The sequence below is a fragment of the Zootermopsis nevadensis genome, unplaced genomic scaffold (genome assembly GCF_977971745.1).
Source record: "Zootermopsis nevadensis isolate Lab colony 2312 unplaced genomic scaffold, Znev_1.0 Znev_ptg000021l, whole genome shotgun sequence".
Classification (NCBI taxonomy): Eukaryota; Metazoa; Arthropoda; class Insecta; order Blattodea; family Termopsidae; genus Zootermopsis; species Zootermopsis nevadensis.
Genome location: NW_028259153.1, coordinates 21,963,262 through 21,982,597, shown reverse-complemented (window position 1 = coordinate 21,982,597; position 19,336 = coordinate 21,963,262). Strand labels below are relative to the sequence as shown.

At 40.5% G+C, this 19,336-nt stretch overlaps 3 protein-coding genes across 9 annotated transcripts in view; all 3 read left to right on the top strand.

Moving 5' to 3' along the window:
* The window catches only part of Ets96B (ETS variant transcription factor Ets96B), a 35,735-nt gene extending 33,021 nt beyond the window's left edge, over positions 1-2,714 (top strand). Inside the window, exon 11 of the mRNA XM_022064686.2 lies at positions 710-2,714. Within this exon, the coding sequence (XP_021920378.2) occupies positions 710-1,302 (593 nt within the window). The 3' untranslated portion in view covers positions 1,303-2,714. The remainder of the gene's footprint in view (positions 1-709) is intronic.
* A 2,735-nt stretch (positions 2,715-5,449) lies between these two features.
* Ude (Uracil-DNA degrading factor) lies at positions 5,450-8,363 on the top strand. The gene is made up of 2 exons (XM_022064702.2): positions 5,450-5,604; positions 6,500-8,363. Exon 2 carries the CDS (start codon positions 6,501-6,503, stop codon positions 7,266-7,268), a length of 768 nt encoding a protein of 255 aa, XP_021920394.1. The 5' UTR covers positions 5,450-5,604; position 6,500; the 3' UTR covers positions 7,269-8,363.
* A 5,317-nt stretch (positions 8,364-13,680) lies between these two features.
* The window catches only part of GluClalpha (glycine receptor alpha 1), a 51,273-nt gene continuing 45,617 nt past the window's right edge, over positions 13,681-19,336 (top strand). For 5 of the 7 annotated variants that reach the window (XR_002543188.2, XM_022064692.2, XM_022064689.2 and 2 more), the window contains exon 1: positions 13,682-13,824. The gene's annotated coding sequence lies outside the window, so the exon portion shown is untranslated. Of the gene's footprint in view, positions 13,825-19,336 lie in introns of all 7 variants that reach the window. The other 2 variants (XM_022064690.2, XM_022064691.2) reach the window with 1 other exon arrangement.

Below are 19,336 nucleotides of genomic sequence, written 5' to 3'. Positions count from 1 at the left end.
TGTTTGTTAGTTAGTGAATTGGATGATTTTGTACCTTTGTTAGGACCGTCAGACCGGTCCGTCGGTCCATTTCGTGGTTTTTGAAGGCTGACCTACATTTAATTTTGAGGTTAAGAATGAGTGGAGCCATACCTTTACTCCCCTATTGACTCATTTGACTTTTTGAGCTCATATTTTGGACATATAAGGTGTTAACGAGTAGGCATGTTGGTCTAAGTTGGTAGTTCCTTGTCTTTGCATCTAGCTGGAATGATTTTAACGTCTGCTGAATATTTTGCACATTCAAATGGACAGACAATAGAAACTCTGACTGTCGTCTGTCTGAAGCCTGCATCCTGTCCATCAATCTGTTTACGTTTTTGAATTACTTTTTTTTAAGTCTGTTTGAGAATGTTTCGTTTCGTTAATTTTTGCACCGTTTTTTAAACCAATATGCACGTTAATTTTGTTGATCTGTGTGTTTTATATACTGTGTTCAGCGTGTCCCAGAAATTCCTAAAAATCGGATATCGAAATGTGGTTGATTCGCCTTGGGAATCGTAGACCTTCTTCACGGACTCAAACACTGAATAATCCAACCGCTGGGTTATGTCAGCGGTGTCGTGTGTGTCTGGCATGTGTTCGTGTTTAAATATGTTTCTGCATGGCAATGCACGAATGCAAAAAACTTGATTTCCGATTTCGGTAGTGATTTGAATGTTTGCCGCAGGGGAGCGCTACGTGTACAAGTTTGTGTGCGACCCCGAAGCGCTGTTCAACATGGCGGCGTACGGCGCCGCTGGCTCGGAAAGCAGCGGCAATCACGGCCTACACCACCCGCGAAGTGCATCCACGTCGATGTCTACTGGGACAGAATCCACGTTTGGTGACATGCTCGCAATGTATAGTGGATCCGGGGCCCCGGTCGGGGGCTACACCCCACTGCACCACTTTCAGCAGTATCTGGCGACCGGTGTCCCATCCAGCAATGAACAGGGGGGCCCCTTCCGGACCCCTGCAGGGGCCCGCTCAGTTTACCCCCAGCATTACCCCAGCAATAACACCGAGATTCACGCGAGCTACGTGCAGAACAGTGTTCAGGACCTGTCGACAGATGGCAGCATGTCACAAAAGCAAAGTTATTTAGACGACAGAAAACCTGATGGCGATGTTGCTCTAGACTCTAATATGCGTGGTCAGGCTGCAGATAGCAGCACAGGCAAACTTGCGCCCGGCCGCGGGAGCTCGCAAGATAACGCAGTTTCCCACAAACTCGACCCGCCGGCATACCATTGTCTTGGCGTAGGCAGCTGTGTATGTTGAGGCGTATTTGCCATACGCTCACCCGACCAGAACCTCCGCTCGGGGAACAACTGTCGCTTTGGTGGAGGAATGTGAACCTAGAATTACCGACCGAACTTTGTGATCGAGTGGTTTGTGCTTTTTCTTCGTGTTCAGGAGGTCCTGGGTTCAGATCTCGGCCCTGAGACCGGCCTATCCTGAGTGAGGATTTTCATGGTTTTCCTCAATACCTTGTGTTAGTCCCTTAAATTAGGCTGGCCACAACCACTTCCTTTAAATTAATCTTTCACTATTATCCCCTCATTTGACGCTGTATAATCTGAGCTACTGGAGAAAGTCGTTAAATATACTATAATCAAATAAATAGAAATTCTAGACCAAATGAGGTTCCGTGATTCTCTGATAAAGCCCGACCTCGAACATTGGGTTCACATTACCGCTGCTCATTTGACCTCAATTACCGTTTCGCAGGCACGATTATTTGCGACTGCAATATGACTCGAAAATTCAATAATTTCCCTGGTCTCTCGTACTATAGGTAAACCACTCTGCCATCTATTGGATATATAACAAGTTTGTACTTGCAGTACACCAAGAGATGTCTCTGCAATACTTGTAAACCGAATGCAGTGCAAGATGGCTGTCTTCTAGTATCTTGCGCTCTGTAGTCTGGTACAAATTGATCATCGTTGTTATGACGGAGGCAGTAAGCTCGTCTGAAACGTCGGTCAGTTTCTACCAGACGCAAATCCCGGAAGATATGTATTAAATGCAATGTGTTGCGATAAATTCACAACGTAGTGACCTAGTATGCATAGTTTGTTTTTGGGAATGCAGAATTACTAAGATTTTAGACATGGTACCTTTTTTTTTTGTAATATAAACCAAAAATCTTCTAAGAACCAATAACCTGCATCGAAAAGAGAAAATAAAAAACGTATTTAAAGTAATCCATTCGTCAGCGTTGCTCGGTGAAGTTGAGTTTTTATTCCGCACCGCCATGGAGGCGCTGGTGGTGTCGCGTTACTCGACATAACTTAATTGTTGTAATAACTTTATTATTCGTTGTTAATCCTCTGTACTTGTAGCTGAAGACGGAAAATAAAATCATTTTCCTGGAAGCAGCCGCATAGAGTTGTTCGATTATTTGGTTAATCAACGATGATGTATCAACTTCAGAAGTTGTGTAACCTCTTACGAATTGAGGTTATGGTCATGAGTGGTCTGTTTCAAGGCAAGCAAAATTCGACTGCAATTTCTTATTTTAATTTACATTTTGATTCCAGAAATGAAGTATTTATAAAAATATCAGATCTCTAGACTGGAAGGCTTGAGTTCAATTTCCTATTTGGGATTAAAGTCTGGAGATTGAAGCTAAGGTCTGAATTTTTTAGGGATAAATTCTGAAGGGAATAAAAAATTATTTTACGTAAGAATTTACGCCTTAAGATTTTTTTAAAGAAGATATTTATAACGTAACGTAAACACGAGCCTCACAGCAAATAATGTACAGACCTTCGCTGCTAATTAATAATTAACACGTCACGCACGGTACGTGACTGGCTGCATAGCACTGGACTGCTAACAGCACGTTGTTAAACGGCGAGCAGGGTCACTCCGGTAGCCTACGCCTTTATCGACGTAGATTCAGCTGTAAAGTCTGACTTTGTACCACGAATAAATTTAACACGAATTTGAATATCATAGCTCACAACCAAATAAAACTATACGTGGACATCGGAATATTAGTAATTTCATCGAAAATTCCTGCGACAAATTTAATTCTTTTACTGATAATGTTCCTGGTGAAACGAAAAAGGCTGTTATGATACATTTTTCATGGTTTTTCTCAGACACTCCAGGTAAATTCCAGGATAGTACCCTAAATAAAAACACAAATTTTACGTCATTTTTATTAATTATTAATAAAACGTTGTATCATTCGACGTTATGTAATCTGAGCTGTTGGCAGCGTTGCTAAATACACCATAAATATAAATAGAAGACAGACATTGGTCATTATACTTATCTGTCGCTTATCCTGAATAAACGTCCTCTGTCACTGTTGTAAACACCGAGAAAAAGTGATTCCCACCTGCATTTTGCTGTTTCGTATGCCTGATTGGCCTTGACGTTTGGTAACCGGATACTGGTAATTATACGTACCACGTACTATTAACAATCAGCAACACTGCATTTTTATTTGTATGTTTCGTAAGATTCTCGCTGTAAACAGCGATTATTTCCTTAAACAGCGTTAACCAGCTGATCTTCGTAATGGTGAAGTGAAGTGTTTACTTCGCGGTACGGACTGAATTCTTAAATACGTAATATTTAGACGAGCTTTGACTTCAAAGGGTTAACCACTTGATCTTCGTAATGGTGAAGTGTGGTGTTTTCTTCGCGGTACGGACTGAATCATTAAATATAATTCAGACGAACTATAATTCTCGGAATAAACCGCGATTATTTCCTTAAACAGCGTTAACCAGTTGATCTTCGTAATGGTGGAAAGTTGTGTTTTCTTTTCGGTACGGACTAAGTTCTTTAATGTTTTTTCGACGAATCGGGTTCATGAAATTTTTGCTCGCATCTCTCTTGGATAGTGTGCCTCATGCGACACGAGAACCACTTGTGACGTCACACTCCGATATAATCACCGAACGAACTTTTTCTCTCAAGTTCCTCATTCAATTAATTATACTCTCATTGGGTGATATAACTACGCAGTTAAAGATGTGTCGTCAAATGAACGAAGAAATTATTCATCTGATTTAGTTTGCCCGAGCAAAAAAGGACGAATTCACTGGCCAGGAAACTATTTTATCGGTGTGACTGATAATGCATGGTTCCGGAGTTTACAGCCACGGGTAGAGAAAAGACGATAATGAGACCTCGTCATGTTAGTTTGTACGTGTCCCTATCCAACGTAAACCCTAGGACAAAATCGACCAAACTTCCGTTTCTGTTTGCGTGTTTGAGGCAGGTGACTTTGAGCAACTCGATCGGCGATGAATGACAGTCAGCTGACGTCGACTGTTACATCAATGACCGCTGTTACACAAGGCACGCGCAGGCAGAATGTTCCTTCACTAATAATTTAATCCTGACGCACGTAACTTTTCATAAAGTTTGAATTTTAAGACAGATTTAGACATTTTTCTTTCATTATCCCCCCCCCCATACCCCCCCCCCCCCCAAATAATGACTGAATTCGTCCACTCAGGTATAAATGGACCATTTTCTATTAATTTTGAGGTTTTTGGCGGCGATAAAAAGCCGATGTTCGTCTTTTGAGCATAACGCTTTGTGGACGTATCCTCCATCTGCTGGGTATTTTAACCTTAAATATGAATTCATAGAGGAAAAATTTGCGCTGAAATCAAAGTTTTTACGTCGTTTCGATTCAGATGTTAAACACCGATAATTTCCAAGGGCTCTGGGTTGTAGGTACAATCACGTCAAAGCACTTTTAATCAGTGGAGCGGAAACATAAATTCTGTGCGATGGATTTTTAATGCACAGTGGAGTAAAACAGAAGAAGTACTTTATTATCAACGCTGATTACTTGCAATGAAGAATATTCCATCGGGTAAATCGGAGAGGCAGGTAAGTCAGAATGCAAATAAACTATTCTGTAAGTCATAACATTTCGTAAAACGTTTGAAATCCTGCAAACATTCCAGGTTAGCAAATTAATTAGGTTAGATTAAATAATTATATTAAGCAAAAGTCCTTGAGAAGCTGATAGTCGCTTCCCTTGTCATGCATAATTAAATGCGAGGGTTCATCACAGTGTTCACAACAGCCCATCACTGTACCCTAGCTTTATCAACTTGAAACTAGTCCACATTCTGTAAGACTCATTTTAATATTGTCCTCCCATATCTAAAGTCACCTCGTGTCACTTGGTTACGTTTTAAAATTAATTTTTTAGCACAGAAGTAATTGGTTTTGCTGGATCCGCCACTGATCACATTTCTGTGCAAATGCAAAATACTCAGAAATAGAGATTACATATTCCCGTACTCTTACACTCGGATTGGTAGTTTGTTATGGTCTGTGACGTCATCCTGTGACATCACTCGCGTATTCTGGGACCCTGACACACTTATCGAGTCGAAAGTTGCTTCGTCCTTGTTTCTCGTTGTCTGACGGCCTCGGTCCGTCTCCTTCTTGCCCTGAGGACGCCATTGGTCGAGTCTTCAACTGTTTACATTCCGCCCTGCCAAAACATTTTGCCTGCATCGACGCTGCATCAGTCGAGTACAGGATTGTATTGTGTTTGAAAGTGAAAAGGAAGTTTACGTCTCTAATTATCAGGTTAGTAGGATTGGATGAACACTGAGACATTGTTCATTGTCGTTAATATTATTAAGGCTGTTATTCTTTTATTTATATTGTTGAAGTTTTACATTTGTTAGGCCTATTTATATGATTGAAAGCGTCACGCGTAACTTATTCTTGTTTCATAATTATTTCATTTTCATGTTATTCTATTGTTTCTGAACTTGAGTTACAAGTTTTTGAAACAGTTCCTCATAAAATAATAATTCGAAAAATAGTGTCACCCGTTTGCCTGTTTCATTATTTTATTAGCTAGCGAACAGAAATATTTTTCCCTGTTCGTCCTGATTTATTTATTTTTTCCATTGTAGAAATGTACGTTCACTTACGTAGCCTCTGTAAGATTTTATGTCGTGTTTACTCAAGGGGAAAATTATAGCCATTTTCGCTAGTATTAATAGTACGTGAATAGTACAATCTAATCTGATTTGTCTGCGTTCCAAGGCGCATGCTTGCCTCGGACAAGGCTGTTGATTTTAATATCGCCATGACAGGCAATCAGTGGCGGATTTAAGATACACAAATTCCAATGAGTGATTTAGTGGCAAGAATTTATGTGTGTGTGTGTGTGATAAAACTGCTTATCAGTGTACCCCAGGACGAAGGCGTGTTGCCAGTGGCGGATTTAAGGAGCAGTAATTTTTTCTGGGGTTTGACACAGGCTTATACAATTAATTTTTTTAAAAAAAATTTGAGTAGGTTTATTAGAATGTCCAAGACAAAATTTGGGAGCAACGTCTGTAGTAGAAACAGCGTTGTTAAATAAAATTACTCTGCTATCGAACTGTTAACATAGTTTATTCGTCATAATCCTCGTTGGCGAAGCATTAGCCCTTAGGTTACGTATTCTTACATCGTCTCTCTGTCACAGGATGCCAAAAGTGAAATCAGAAAAACGCGGTGTGGACGCTGAGGAAAAGAACGGATCCTCGAACGGCGAGAAGAAGTCCGGGTGGTCGGGAGGTCATCTGTTCGGCAGCGAGACGACCGAAACTACTTTCCAGGGCGCCGGTTTCAAGGACAAGGAAAAAGCACTTGAGACACTTCATCTGCTGGAGGGACGCGACGTCACGTTCCAGTTCCAGATCATCAACTCCATGTTCCATCGCGCGAAAGTTATTCACAAGCGCACGAAAGATCCCGAGAAAGTTCGTAACCTGGCCGAGGCAATCGATACTTTCGAGAAATGGTTGGACGATTACCGATCCCACAGCCGTGCCAAGGAGAACCTCACCTACCTGCCTCTGGACGTGGTGCAGGCCTTCAAGCCGTTGGCTGACAGATACGACATCAAGACAGAGGTACCCGGCGTCGAGGCCAACTTTCTGAAGGTCTACCTCGAGGCGGAAGGCGACCTGAAGAAATTACGCGTGCTGAAGGTGAACTCTCACGACGAGAAGTCCATCACGTGGGACGTTCATCGCAATAAGAATCTGAAGCCACTTGTGGAGCGTATCAAAGGCGAAGATGCACCTCCTCTGTATCGCGCTGAAGGGAAAGTTAAGGGCTTGCCCTCAAGAGAGCATGTGGAGCTCGTGATGTGGGGATACAGCCCTGAGGTGACTAAACTGAAGAAGACGATCCCGTTGTTGAAAGAGCTCGAGGGCAAAGATGCCAGTGGTCTCATAACCTCAGAGTGAATGACGGATTCTCTGTTACGTCACCGCCTTGTTGTCCTGTGTCGTGGGTGTTAAAGATGTCTGTCAGAAAAATTGAAGTTCAGGATTCAAGGGACCAGAATTTATGTAAATATTAAGCTTATTGTCCGCGTGTTGGATCTATTCAGGTTTGAAGGTTGGCTATACTAACTGGGTTTTATCAGTGGTTTTTTCCCCAGTCACCATAATGCACTACAAAAGTACCTAATAACAATAGTAAGTTTTTCATCGTGCTTCATATTTCTCAGTTTCTACTAACGCAGTGAATGTCTGATAAAAAAGTAGATTAAGTTTCCTGTCTGCCCTTAAATAATCTCACGATAATGCGTACTCAAGTGAGAGAGTGAAAGGACGAGGCCTCCTGGCACTAATAAGTGTTTCAGAGGAGTAATGTGCTGCTGATTCAGCATTATGTAAATATTGTAAGAAGATTTTGAGGTTAGGAGACCATTCTGTAAGCTCTAATTATCTTACGCAATAATTTATGTACATCTGTGACACTTCGTAAACACGTCTTAGAAAAATAACATTGTTGGATACGGATCTGATCCTTGATGACGTAATCTGATTACATTCTCCGTCGCGAAACTTTCTAGGTTATGTGTTACGTGATGAAGGTTGATAGAACCATTTCCTGTTTCAGAATATATCTATATATTCGTGTCTAATATATATTCATTGTTTGTGTCGGTAATTGTATCATTATGTAAGAGTACAGTTCGTAATGTTTGTGTGTTTATTTTATTATATTCATTTCTCCCTTTATATGGTTGTATGAAATAAATTGTTTAAAATAACTTATAATACGTGTGTGCTGATGGTCTTATGTGTTCTGGAAAGCTAACTGTGTCATGGAATGTAAATTGTTTTTGAAAAGTTCATTATTGTTATTTTATTTGAGATAAGAATATCTATTTATTACATATATGAAAATGGTAACAATTAGACATGATTCGAAATTTCTTTCAGATGTCTAATTTGTTTATCAGCAAAGATATTTCTGTTGTAGTCTGACACTTAGTTACGAGTACCTCAATAATTGTGTATGTGTTGTGAATTAACATTATTGTGAATACATCTCTGTATTTTTATTTATATTTCGCGTTACAGCCATGATTCTGGGCAACTTACACTCATAACCATTTTTTTTAAAAACATGTATCCCAAATATCTGTCCTATTTTTATCTTTCCCTTTTTAAAAGAGGTCTTCTCTACATGGCCAACCCATTATAGTATCACAGATTGATTGAACCTGGGTCTGTGTTGTCATACGAAAGTGTCGAACCATCTTAGCTATGGTATGACGATATACTGAAGATGGAGGTGACGTGGTTCTCCAAAATGTTGGTCACAACATAAGACTACAAGGTGTCAACCCAAACCTCAGTCTCCTGTTTATGTAAATTTGTTCCAGTTCAACTTTGCCATGAATTAATTTTTCTGTCAGACTGGAATCAGATTTATATTTTGATTCGGTTATTCTTCAATCATGAAGGCTGTTTCTCTATTATATATGTGATTTAATAGCTATGGTTGAACAAATATTCTGTTGTTATGACGACATATTTTAGAAATGGACAACAACCAGACATTGTTGAATAAATTATTTTTTCTACAGATTTGGAAACGAGGATGTGATTTATAGTTCCTGCCAGCGCCGCAGTAAGCGCCACCCTCTATAACATGGTGTGCCATCTCTGAGGAGGATATTGTACCGACTGATCCTAGAGGCATCTGGTGGGTAAGTACATAACGACATTAAACCGTGAACTCATCAGATTGATTCTTTCTAAAGCAGAGACACAAGGTCAAGCGAAATTGATGACGAAGTCTGTCCGATGTTGCTTTGTAGATGGTCCAGAATAACTTCGCTACCTCTTTCCAATGTGAAATGGATTCAGCTGGCTCAATGTGGGGTCAAATGGCGGAGTTTTGTGAGCACGGTAATGAACCTTCGAGTTCCATGATAAAAAAATTAACGCAGTGGTTGCAGAACCACATTTGCCATGGAGACAATTGCATTCGCCTCCCGTCATCACAACCAATTCTCCAAAGATTCAGATTCCTCAGTGGACGTTTTCCCCCAAGAGAGTAATCTGCTAAAATTCTATAAATATATTTTCATGGATTTCCATAAATACGAGAAATCGCTCGACTGAATGGTCAGATTTTTAGGAAACTCTTTGTTTCCTTGGAGACTGACGTGACTTCATAAGATTCTTCGACATTGTCCTTGGCCAGAATTTGGTTTCAGTTGCGGATGTTTTTGTCGGTCTGACTTAAGTCATTATGGATACGTCAAAGCTCTCGCGATCTGCCTGCATTGCGTTTGAAGCTAAACAGCATTTATAAACGTCGAATATTATTTATGGCACTGGCAAAATCGAAATGCCTACAGCCACGGCGCTATGCGGTTACTGTGTGTGTTTTGTCTTCAAGTCGTCGTAATAAGCCACTGAGGCGAGATCTTGAACCGGCCTGCGATTCTGTAGCAGATAAACTTCCGGGTTTCAGTAACCTAAAACATACGAGCAGTATCTTTTGTCATTCCAGTGACAAGCTTTTGGGAACACGGCGATGAACGTTCTGGTTCTATAAAAATATGGAGTTGACCACCTGGGATGGCTTAGTTTTTCAATAGGATATTTTCTTTGTGATTTTTTTTTAAATATATTTATATACTCACGCTTTTGAAGCTGAAACTCGGCTAAATAATATATAGTAATTCAGTCCGGACCGCTAAGAAAACACAGGACTTCACCATTACGAAGATCAACTGGTTGACGATGTTTAAGGAAATAATTACAATTTAAACCGAGAATCATACGAAACTCATGACTGCACTTTGTGAGTAAAATTCAGAGTTAAAACATCTTCTGCATAATCTGTATTTACCGTTGTGTTATGAAGGATTAAAAACCCTAACCCTAAGATACGTTTTAATATTTTTTTTCTCTATTAACGCCTCTTTATCCTAGATGGTTCCAAAGAAATATATCTTACGTCGGGTTAGTATGACGTATTTCAGAAGACATATTAGGCTTGAAACAAAGTGATTAATGTGTTAACTTATCCTATTTCGATGCAAAACTTCTTGGAAGTGTACGCAGATGTGTCTTTCGTCTCCCGTCAGACTTGGCTGACTTTCACTTCGATAAACTTTAATCAGAGAGAAGCCCCTGTTACACGTACAGACGTGTTTGGTTAACCGCGGCCGTCTCGAGACCGAATAAGTTTCAAATTACCCTAATGGATGAGCGAGCTCTTTCCGTTCGAAGTTCTAAAAGACTAACTTTGTTCTAGGTTATGGAAAGCTGCTTTTGTAAAAACTGGTAAATTATGCGTATTAACAAATTGCATCACGTTGAAACGTTTTTTGGGAAAAAAAACTGTTTTGTACTCTTAAATAAAAATAAATACGCAGAACATCAATGGAAACCGAAGGTTCATTACCGTGTTTACAAATAAAATACCTCTTCCTGTCTACTTCTAGGTCTTACAAATAAACTCAACTTTTCAGGTTTTCTAACAAAAATTTTTGTACAAATTTCTCATCTCTTTATGAACTCTAAACGCCCAGCCCATCTAATCCTTATTGTTCTGATCACCGTAATATCTGATGAAAAGTACAAACTATGGAATTTTCTTCATCCCTCTTAAGTCCAAATATTCCTCTAAGCGCCCAGCTGCCAAAAAACCCCAATCTATTTTCCCTTAACAAGACCTACCAAGATTCACACCCAGAAGGTTATTATTTTATTTGTAGTGTTCTGTCTGACGACAGGTCCATATGAACAGGATCCTTCCATCCTTTTCTCGGACTGGGACCTGTTCATATACGTTCTTGGCAGATGACCCAGAAGTGGTTTGCCATTGCCTTCTTCTGTGTGTGAATGGAGTAATTGTTGGGATGCCACGGAGGAAAACTCCGTGTTGCCTAGACCACGGCCTTGCCCAACACAAGTTATAAATTCGAGCACCGCCGGGAATCGAACCCGAGACCCCCAGGATTACAAGGCCAGCGTTCTAACCGCTAGACCACCTCATCTTATTATTATTTAGTGTTCTGTCTGACGACAGGTCCATATGAACAGGATCCTTCCATCCTTTTCTCGGACTGGGACCTGTTCATATACGTTCTTGGCAGATGATCCAGAAGTGGTTTGCCATTGCCTTCTTCTGTGTGTGAATGGAGTAATTGTTGGGATGCCACGGAGGAAAACTCCGTGTTGCCTAGACCACGGCCTTGCCCAACACAAGTTATAAATTCGGGCACCGCCGGGAATCGAACCCGAGACCCCCAGGATTACAAGGCCAGCGTTCTAACCGCTAGACCACCGTGGCAGTACCCATAAGGTATTAGGTAAAATATAGTTTTGTATATTTTAATTCAACTGAGACGACTTCAGCATCCGATTTAAACGTAGCAAAAGACGCATCTCTGGCCTTCCGCCTGTTGGGTTGACGTCACAACGCAGAGTGGGCTCTGTAATGATCTACAGTGCGATTTTACAAACAAGCAAAGGCAATCAGTATTCCAGCGAGTGATTTACTGAGTAGGATACGGTCACTCGCTTGCAGCCGCGTAATTAACATACACCCTGCATCTCTGTACCTCGGAATGACACGGTTTCTAGAGTCTTCGATGGCCTCGACTACGTCATTAACACGAATCATTATGGCCGTTGACTTAATCTGTTTTGGTTGAACCTTAACGTGTATTTCTAGTTACCGCTCAGCTTTATTCTTCGTCGTGTTTTGACTTTTCAATTTCTTATTCTTCAGCTAGAAACACGTGTTACAGATGCTGGAGGCAGTGAGCTACGCGTTTACATTTTCGCGATGTTTGATGACGACCTTAATGGGGTATTACAGTGGGCTCTTTGATACTGGGCAGAGGGCGTTTGGAATATTTGTAACATTATTGCTCTCATTTTTTTTTAGCAACGAATACGTAACACGAATAAATGGCAGAGTTGATGTGATGTAGTTTTGCTAGAAAATATAAATTCTGTTATTTCGTAGATGAGTTAACTGTTACCATTTTGTTATTGACAAACGTACACCAAAGATGATATCAAATCTATCGCCATAAATTTCGTTGAGTTGGTACTCAATTTCAGTTAAAGATGGCGTCTTTAAGGGAGCCATGTTTTCAGACTACGTGTGCAGAAGAATATTTTCTAGCATTTCTGTTCGGTTTTACGATCGTATTTTATCAACAATGGCAGCCTAAGATTTGTGATCACTTTGTTGAAACAGTTATACGGTGAACATTCTGGAAGTAAGTCGTAGTTAATACTAACTGATTCGATAAGTTTTGTTGTGTTTTTAGGTTATGGTTCGGAAAAGAATGCAAGAAATTTTAGGTTAAATGACACACTAAGTTTTTGTGTGTGAACTATGTGTACACAGAGCTAATAGGACAGACTATTTCCTATTGTCAGTCCATATGTTTATTAGCTAACAATGGATTTACCGCATACAAGACGTCAACTTTTATCATATTTTTAACCAAGGTGCTGCTTTTCTTAGCTCCGCCATACCTGAAATGTTTATTAATCGTTATAAAATTACACGTTCTGCAATCTTTATTGGCAAACATAATAGTAGTTCATGAGTAGAATGTATATCTTTCTTCTCAGGGCCCTGGCCAAGTATAACAGACTGTGGGCATTTTGATAATATTTATTTTGTTAAAAATACCCACAGGAAGACTGCTAGCTTATGCTTCAAACGTTTCTTGATAACCTAAACGTTATTGAAAGCACACAGTCATTGATAGGTCAATGTTAATGTGATTAAATCGTCTTATATTTACAGCATGTCACTTAAGGCGCCTTCCCTACATAAATTTTGATCGATTTTTATTTACAAATTAACGTAACTCTCCGAACAGCGTAAATTATGCGCAAAGGAGATGCGCATTGTACATTTAAGGGCTCTTATGAACACAGACTACAGGACTCAACACCACTGAGTTTCTTTGTGGCAGGACGAATCTGAGGTTACAAATTGTACTCACAGAGAATTCTCGTGGTATTCCTCTGTATTTAAAGTCGAATGCTACATGAATTTCATCATATATACCACAGTTGCTTATACGAACTCAGTATCGAAAATTTTTCCGTCTCATTTGATGCTCTGAATTTGATAAAGCGTCGTTAAACAAACTAATAAGTCAATTAAAATTGTTCGAGAACCCTTATAGTTTAGCACGCACTGGCTTTGGATAAATACAACTCGAACGCCGCGCATTTACCGAATAAAGTTTATATTTTCCAACTTTCAGAACGCCGCGCGATTAGGCAGTGTGTGTGGTGCCTCATCTCCTGTCACCATGGCAACGCGAAGTGGAGCCCGCGCGTGCGCAGCGAGGTGCTGGGAGCTGGCCCAGTGTTGTCCCGGAGGAGGGCAGAGCCAACAGAAGACGATGATCAATAGTGAGAAGGTACACCCGGGGCGCCTTGAACAGCAGCATCGCCGTTTTAGCCAGCTCCGGGAGTAGAGGCCCTCGTCTGCTGCCGACCGAGACAGGTAAGCGAGGTCCACTCACGTTTGGCTGAATATCTTATGAGTTGTTTTCATGTGACGTCTTCCTGTACGTGAGTTCCGGCGCGCGTTCTGGTATCCTACCCGGATTTTGTCTGTAACGACCCGGAAATTTATCGCCCGGTAATGAGAATTATGGAGAACTCACGGACAGATGTTGACGATATCGTGCGTTGTTATTTAATGTCGTGTGCTGGTAAATTTCTGTACGAATTATGGGACCTAAACCAGTTTTTTCTGTGATGACCTTGAAAATTCCCGTCATCCCCAATGGGAAAGAAAGTGGTGTTGGGTAAACTTTCATACCCCGTAATTATTGATCAGTTGTTCGGTATTTCAAGCTTCGTCGTTCCGTGATGCTGTATGCGTTCACTCACGTTGGCTGACCGTCATTTATACCGACAGCGAATATTAAAAAATTACTACGCCCTTCGAAGAAATCATGACTTTTCCTGGTATTCTGTGTCCATCAAGACACTTCGGAATTTGACAGCAGCTGTTGAAGAACTATGAGTGTAACTTAGTGTTGCGTATTATTTAAATGCTGTATTAACCACACTTTACCCTGAGTGTTTCAATTACGATGATCCTGAAAAATATTCCTCTTCATATTTCGGGATCCTAGGGAGGTGTTATAGAACGTGGCACTTTCTTCAGGTAACAATTATGAAATTTTCTTCCGGGAACTTTACGATATTTGTGCTGAAGGGTTTCGTAATGCCACTCGCTCTCGCAGTGTGTCCACCGAAAACGCCAGGTTACCTGTTTTTTATACCAGCAATATCCTTAAAATAGACGACGGGCATCTTCGCCGAAGTTGTGACCAAGTTTCTTTGTGCTGACTCCAAAAACTTTGCGACCGGTGACAACAGAAGGGCGTAGATTATTCTATATCGATAGCTGTACTCCATTTGCCTATTGCCCGTATCACAGGAACATTCGATAAGATTCGTCGTCAGTATTTGCGTTTCGGAACACGATAATTGTCAGATGACCATTGCGAGCGACCACAAATTACACCACCCTTGAGAAAATGGTGGCAGTCTGCAATATGCTTTATTCAGATGTGACGTGATTTGAATTATAATATTAATTGCTTTATTTGTATCTGAAATTCTGAACGAAATTTAGAAGATCTCGAATTTGAACAGAAACTGACTTTTACATTGATTTATTCAACGTCGGAACAAAGCTAAGAATGTAATGGTTGGCACCTGCTTCATATTCAGGGAGATCTGGGGGTAGGCTGACCTGACTCAGAGTCTTCATGTTTTTCCTTAGGCCCTCCAGGCGAATATCGCAATAGATATCACTCCCATCTGTCAGAATTAAACGGTATTAAAAATCATGACATTATTTTTCATCCTGCACGAGTTATGACCTCTGTCTTGTTATATTTTAAAATTATTTTAAATTAATTAATCTTTAGGAATCTGGTAATTCGCCTTGTGCGTGGGATGGCTGGGGAAATCAGTAGTGGCATGTCAAGTTAGTATCTGATCATTTGTTTGGAATGACTGAGTAAAACTTTTACAAAGCCTTGATCATTATAGCTGGTGATGTAACTCAAAATCGAAATGTGTATACCTTCTAATTTGATCGGCGTCTGCTGTTGGTCTGTGCAGATTAGGGACTCCTGTTGTCATGGAGACCTTCCAGAGGTCTGACAGGCTGATTGCGGAGGTGTTCAATATGGCGGTATTTGAGTAGAATTCTGTCTGTCTGTCTGTCTGATCGCCTCAGTGGACCGAAAATATATATCACACGTGGTTATGAAGCCTTGGGGGTTGACGAACAAATGATTCTTGAAATATAATAATTACAATAATGGTTTCAATTCTAGATGTTGAAATTCCTTTTAATCTTATGAAATGTGTTTGTTACATTGTCTGGTATTCGCCAGAAAGCGGCCAAATACTCTTACAAGGGAAAGCATATATAAATCTAAGGGTGTAAGCACGTCGAGACATCAGGTCTTGCGACACAATTGTCTTGATCTGTATATTAACCATTTATAGCCCAGTGGTAACTATATGTACCATATGCTTTAACAGTCATTAACAACACGTTTTGTATTTATGTGTTTCGAATGATTCTCAGTGTAAACAGCGATTATTTCCTTAAACAGCGTTAACCAGTCGATCCTTGTAATGGTGAAGTGAAGTGTTTTCTTCGCGGTACGGACTGAATCTTTAAATGACGAGCTTTGGCTTCAAAATGTTAAGGGCTTTTCTTTCGTGGAGCATCGTTAGCCGCGTTCGAACGTCGAAGTATAATAGTTGTCACATCTGCTTTGTAGTAGGAATTTCCGGGGTTCGAATCTCGGCCCAAAAACCATAACAGAGATTTTTAGCTATTTTCTTCAGTATGACCAGGACATGGCTCGAATTACGGGCTAGTAGGCTTACAGTTTTTTCCTAATTCATGATTCATAATCGTTCCATCATCTGACACTAACCTATGTTGTCAATTAAGTGTCGTTAGATGAACGGGAACAGACGTCTTGTTGTATTAGGAAAAATCTGTGTTTCGAATTTCTGTACGATGCGAAGGGAGTGGACCCATATTTTGCACATAAGACAGAAAATAACTGGGATTCATGGCATTAGGCTTATTCTAAAAAAAAATCTGTGTAGGTGCGGGGAGTCGAACATTGCACCTCCCGAATTACACTTTTTTTTGGTTTACGTTATGTAAAAGTGAAAACGTGTCTTGTGTTATTGGGCATATTTGTGGACGTGACCTTGAATTCTTAGGGTTGAACGACACATCCGAGGGTTAAAACCCTCAATGCACCGTCCATTAATGTGATTGCTGTTTTACACTGAAGCCGGTGAATAAACGAAGCGCCCGACGCCTTTGTAATTATGCTTCCTGGCACAAAGGAAATGAATGTCAGCTGAATTTATGCAAATTTTTGACAAGAAGAATTATCGCGTGTTAAGAAATTATTAAGATCGTGTATGAATAGAAACGACGCTCCGGTCTGTAATTCTACGCTCGCTGTAAAGACAGAGAAAAACAATAATTATGAAAGTATGAAACATTTATTGAGGTCCATCGTAAAAAAAAAACTCTAAATCCTGCCCAGTCAAAAATGAACTTCTTTCATTTCTCAAAATATTCCGATATTTCACATTTTCCGATTGTAATCTTCTGGGCTTATGTGTCAGGTTCTTTTGTGGGCGTAGTCCGGTAGAATCCGACAGACGTTTCGGAAGTTATTACATCGTTTATTGGGAATAATTTTGTTTTGTTTTTACTCTATGTTGTCGGCACTGAAAACTGGCCTGGAGCGACCAGGTTTCGTTACCATATTTCTTCCAAGTCTCGCAGATTGCTATGCGTTGTGTATTCCATCAACAGTTGGCGATTAACGCTGGTTCGATGCTACCTGTATTGATTTGCTACCCGGCCATTCTGTTGCCTGGCTTTATGTCCTGTGGTTTTAAATGCTGCTGGAAGAGTCTTATGACAACTTGCAGTAGAAAGACGAGAGTAGGTACATCTCCTCCCCCCCTCCCCCAAGCGCCTATATGGCGTACAATGTGACAGCCTTACTTTTATACTCTTAATAAACAACGTTTGTTACAATTATATTTGACCCGTTGAAGCCGAGCTTCGTCTGAATAATATTTAAGAATCCAGGCCGTACCGCGAAGAAAACACAACACTTCACCATTAAAAACATCAACTGGTTAACGCTGTTTAAGAAAATGATCGCTGTTTAAACTGAGAATTTTACGAAACACGTAAATACAAAATGTAGAGTTAAAAATTGTTAAAGCTGGTAGTTAAACCTCTGAGCTTTTGGAGTTAAAATTATTTTATAGTAGAGAACGACAATGAGCGTATAATTTTCCGTAAATTTTGATTTAATTGGTCTGATATATGAGCCCGTGTCTACGTTGGTGTCTAGTCGTTTTCGGGGCCATGGAAAGGTTTAAGAACGACCTTGTGTTATCTGATGACCCGGCAGCTAAAACAAGATTCGAACCCAAAATCCTCCATTACCCCCGCTCGGTCTGTGATTGTGTCGCTAATGGAAATCCACGAGCTCCATTGTCGTGATCCCCTTTCGTCGTACTGGTTTCGTCGGACAATGGCTGATTGTTTCTGCCGATACGCTCCGAAGATAGTGGCCATAATGATTCTGTACTGAGAATAGCTTCCATGTCTGCTGCGTTCCCTGGAAGAAATCGAGAATACCAGAGAAAGAAATGTAATCCAGAACCAGGAACCTGCTACCTCGTGATTCTGTTTCATGTGGTTGTTCTGTGAAGGTATCTGACAGATGCGATGCCATTGTTATTCAAAGATTGTATCGTACTATGCCAGCTGTATTGTACAGCACAGTCTGATTTTTTGTTCGTGACCGGAGATTTGCGCATGAGGGGAAGTGAGAGAGGAGTAGTGGGAGATGTTTTATGGAAACACCTACAAAGAGGGACTTTGATGCAGTGCAACCAAAGAAAATGACTAGATTTCCACTCCGTTTGACACATCTCCATGTCTCTTCAGTTCCTGCTATATTTTTATGGAATCGACGAAATTCACTGACCATTCGATAAACATTAGCCACGTTTAAGACATAGGACAGTGTTTTATGTTACAATCTATTCACCATTCTCGTGCTTTTGTGTGTCTGTGGGCCACTCGTAGAAAATATGAATTTTTTTAATTCACCGAAAGTCATTGTCGAGTGGTTAACACTTGTCCTTTATCATCAGAACGTTGATTATTTGTATTTAGTGTTCTGTCTGAGGACAGGTCCATATGAACAGGATCCTTCCATCCTTTTCTCGGACTGGGACCTGTTCATATACGTTCTTGGCAGATGATCCAGAAGTGGTTTGCCATTGCCTTCTTCTGTGTGTGAATGGAGTAATTGTTGGGATGCCACGGAGGAAAACTCCGTGTTGCCTAGACCACGGCCTTGCCCAACACAAGTTATAAATTCGGGCACCGCCGGGAATCGAACCCGAGACCCCAGGATTACAAGGCCAGCGTTCTAACCGCTAGACCACCGTTGATATCTACTGATAAGCTCACATGGCGTCACGACCCGGAAGAATAAAGCCTTCAAGCGAAACGACGATCATCAGCTGTGCTGGATCAATGAGTCATTTGACATCAAGCGGTTCTGGATACTGAGACGTGATTGTAACGTGGGAAGAAGGCCAGAGAATATATTTAGGATACGATACAAAAAAAGCTACAGACGTGTAAAGATTTTACGACACATCTGGGTAGCAGTTGCCTGGACCACAGAATCTTACCACGTAGAATCCTCAATCGGTTTTTTGCCCCCTTGAAGCAAATAAAAACAAAGCTGTAATGTTGGCATTCCTGGAACAAATCCATCTTATAAACCAGCCAAAGATTTCATTCGTCTTTATGGTTTTCTTAAAATAACTTCACTAAAATAAATAAATTTGCTTATTTGTTACGAACAGAGTACTCGCATTGTTACTGTGGTTAAATTGGACAAATGCTT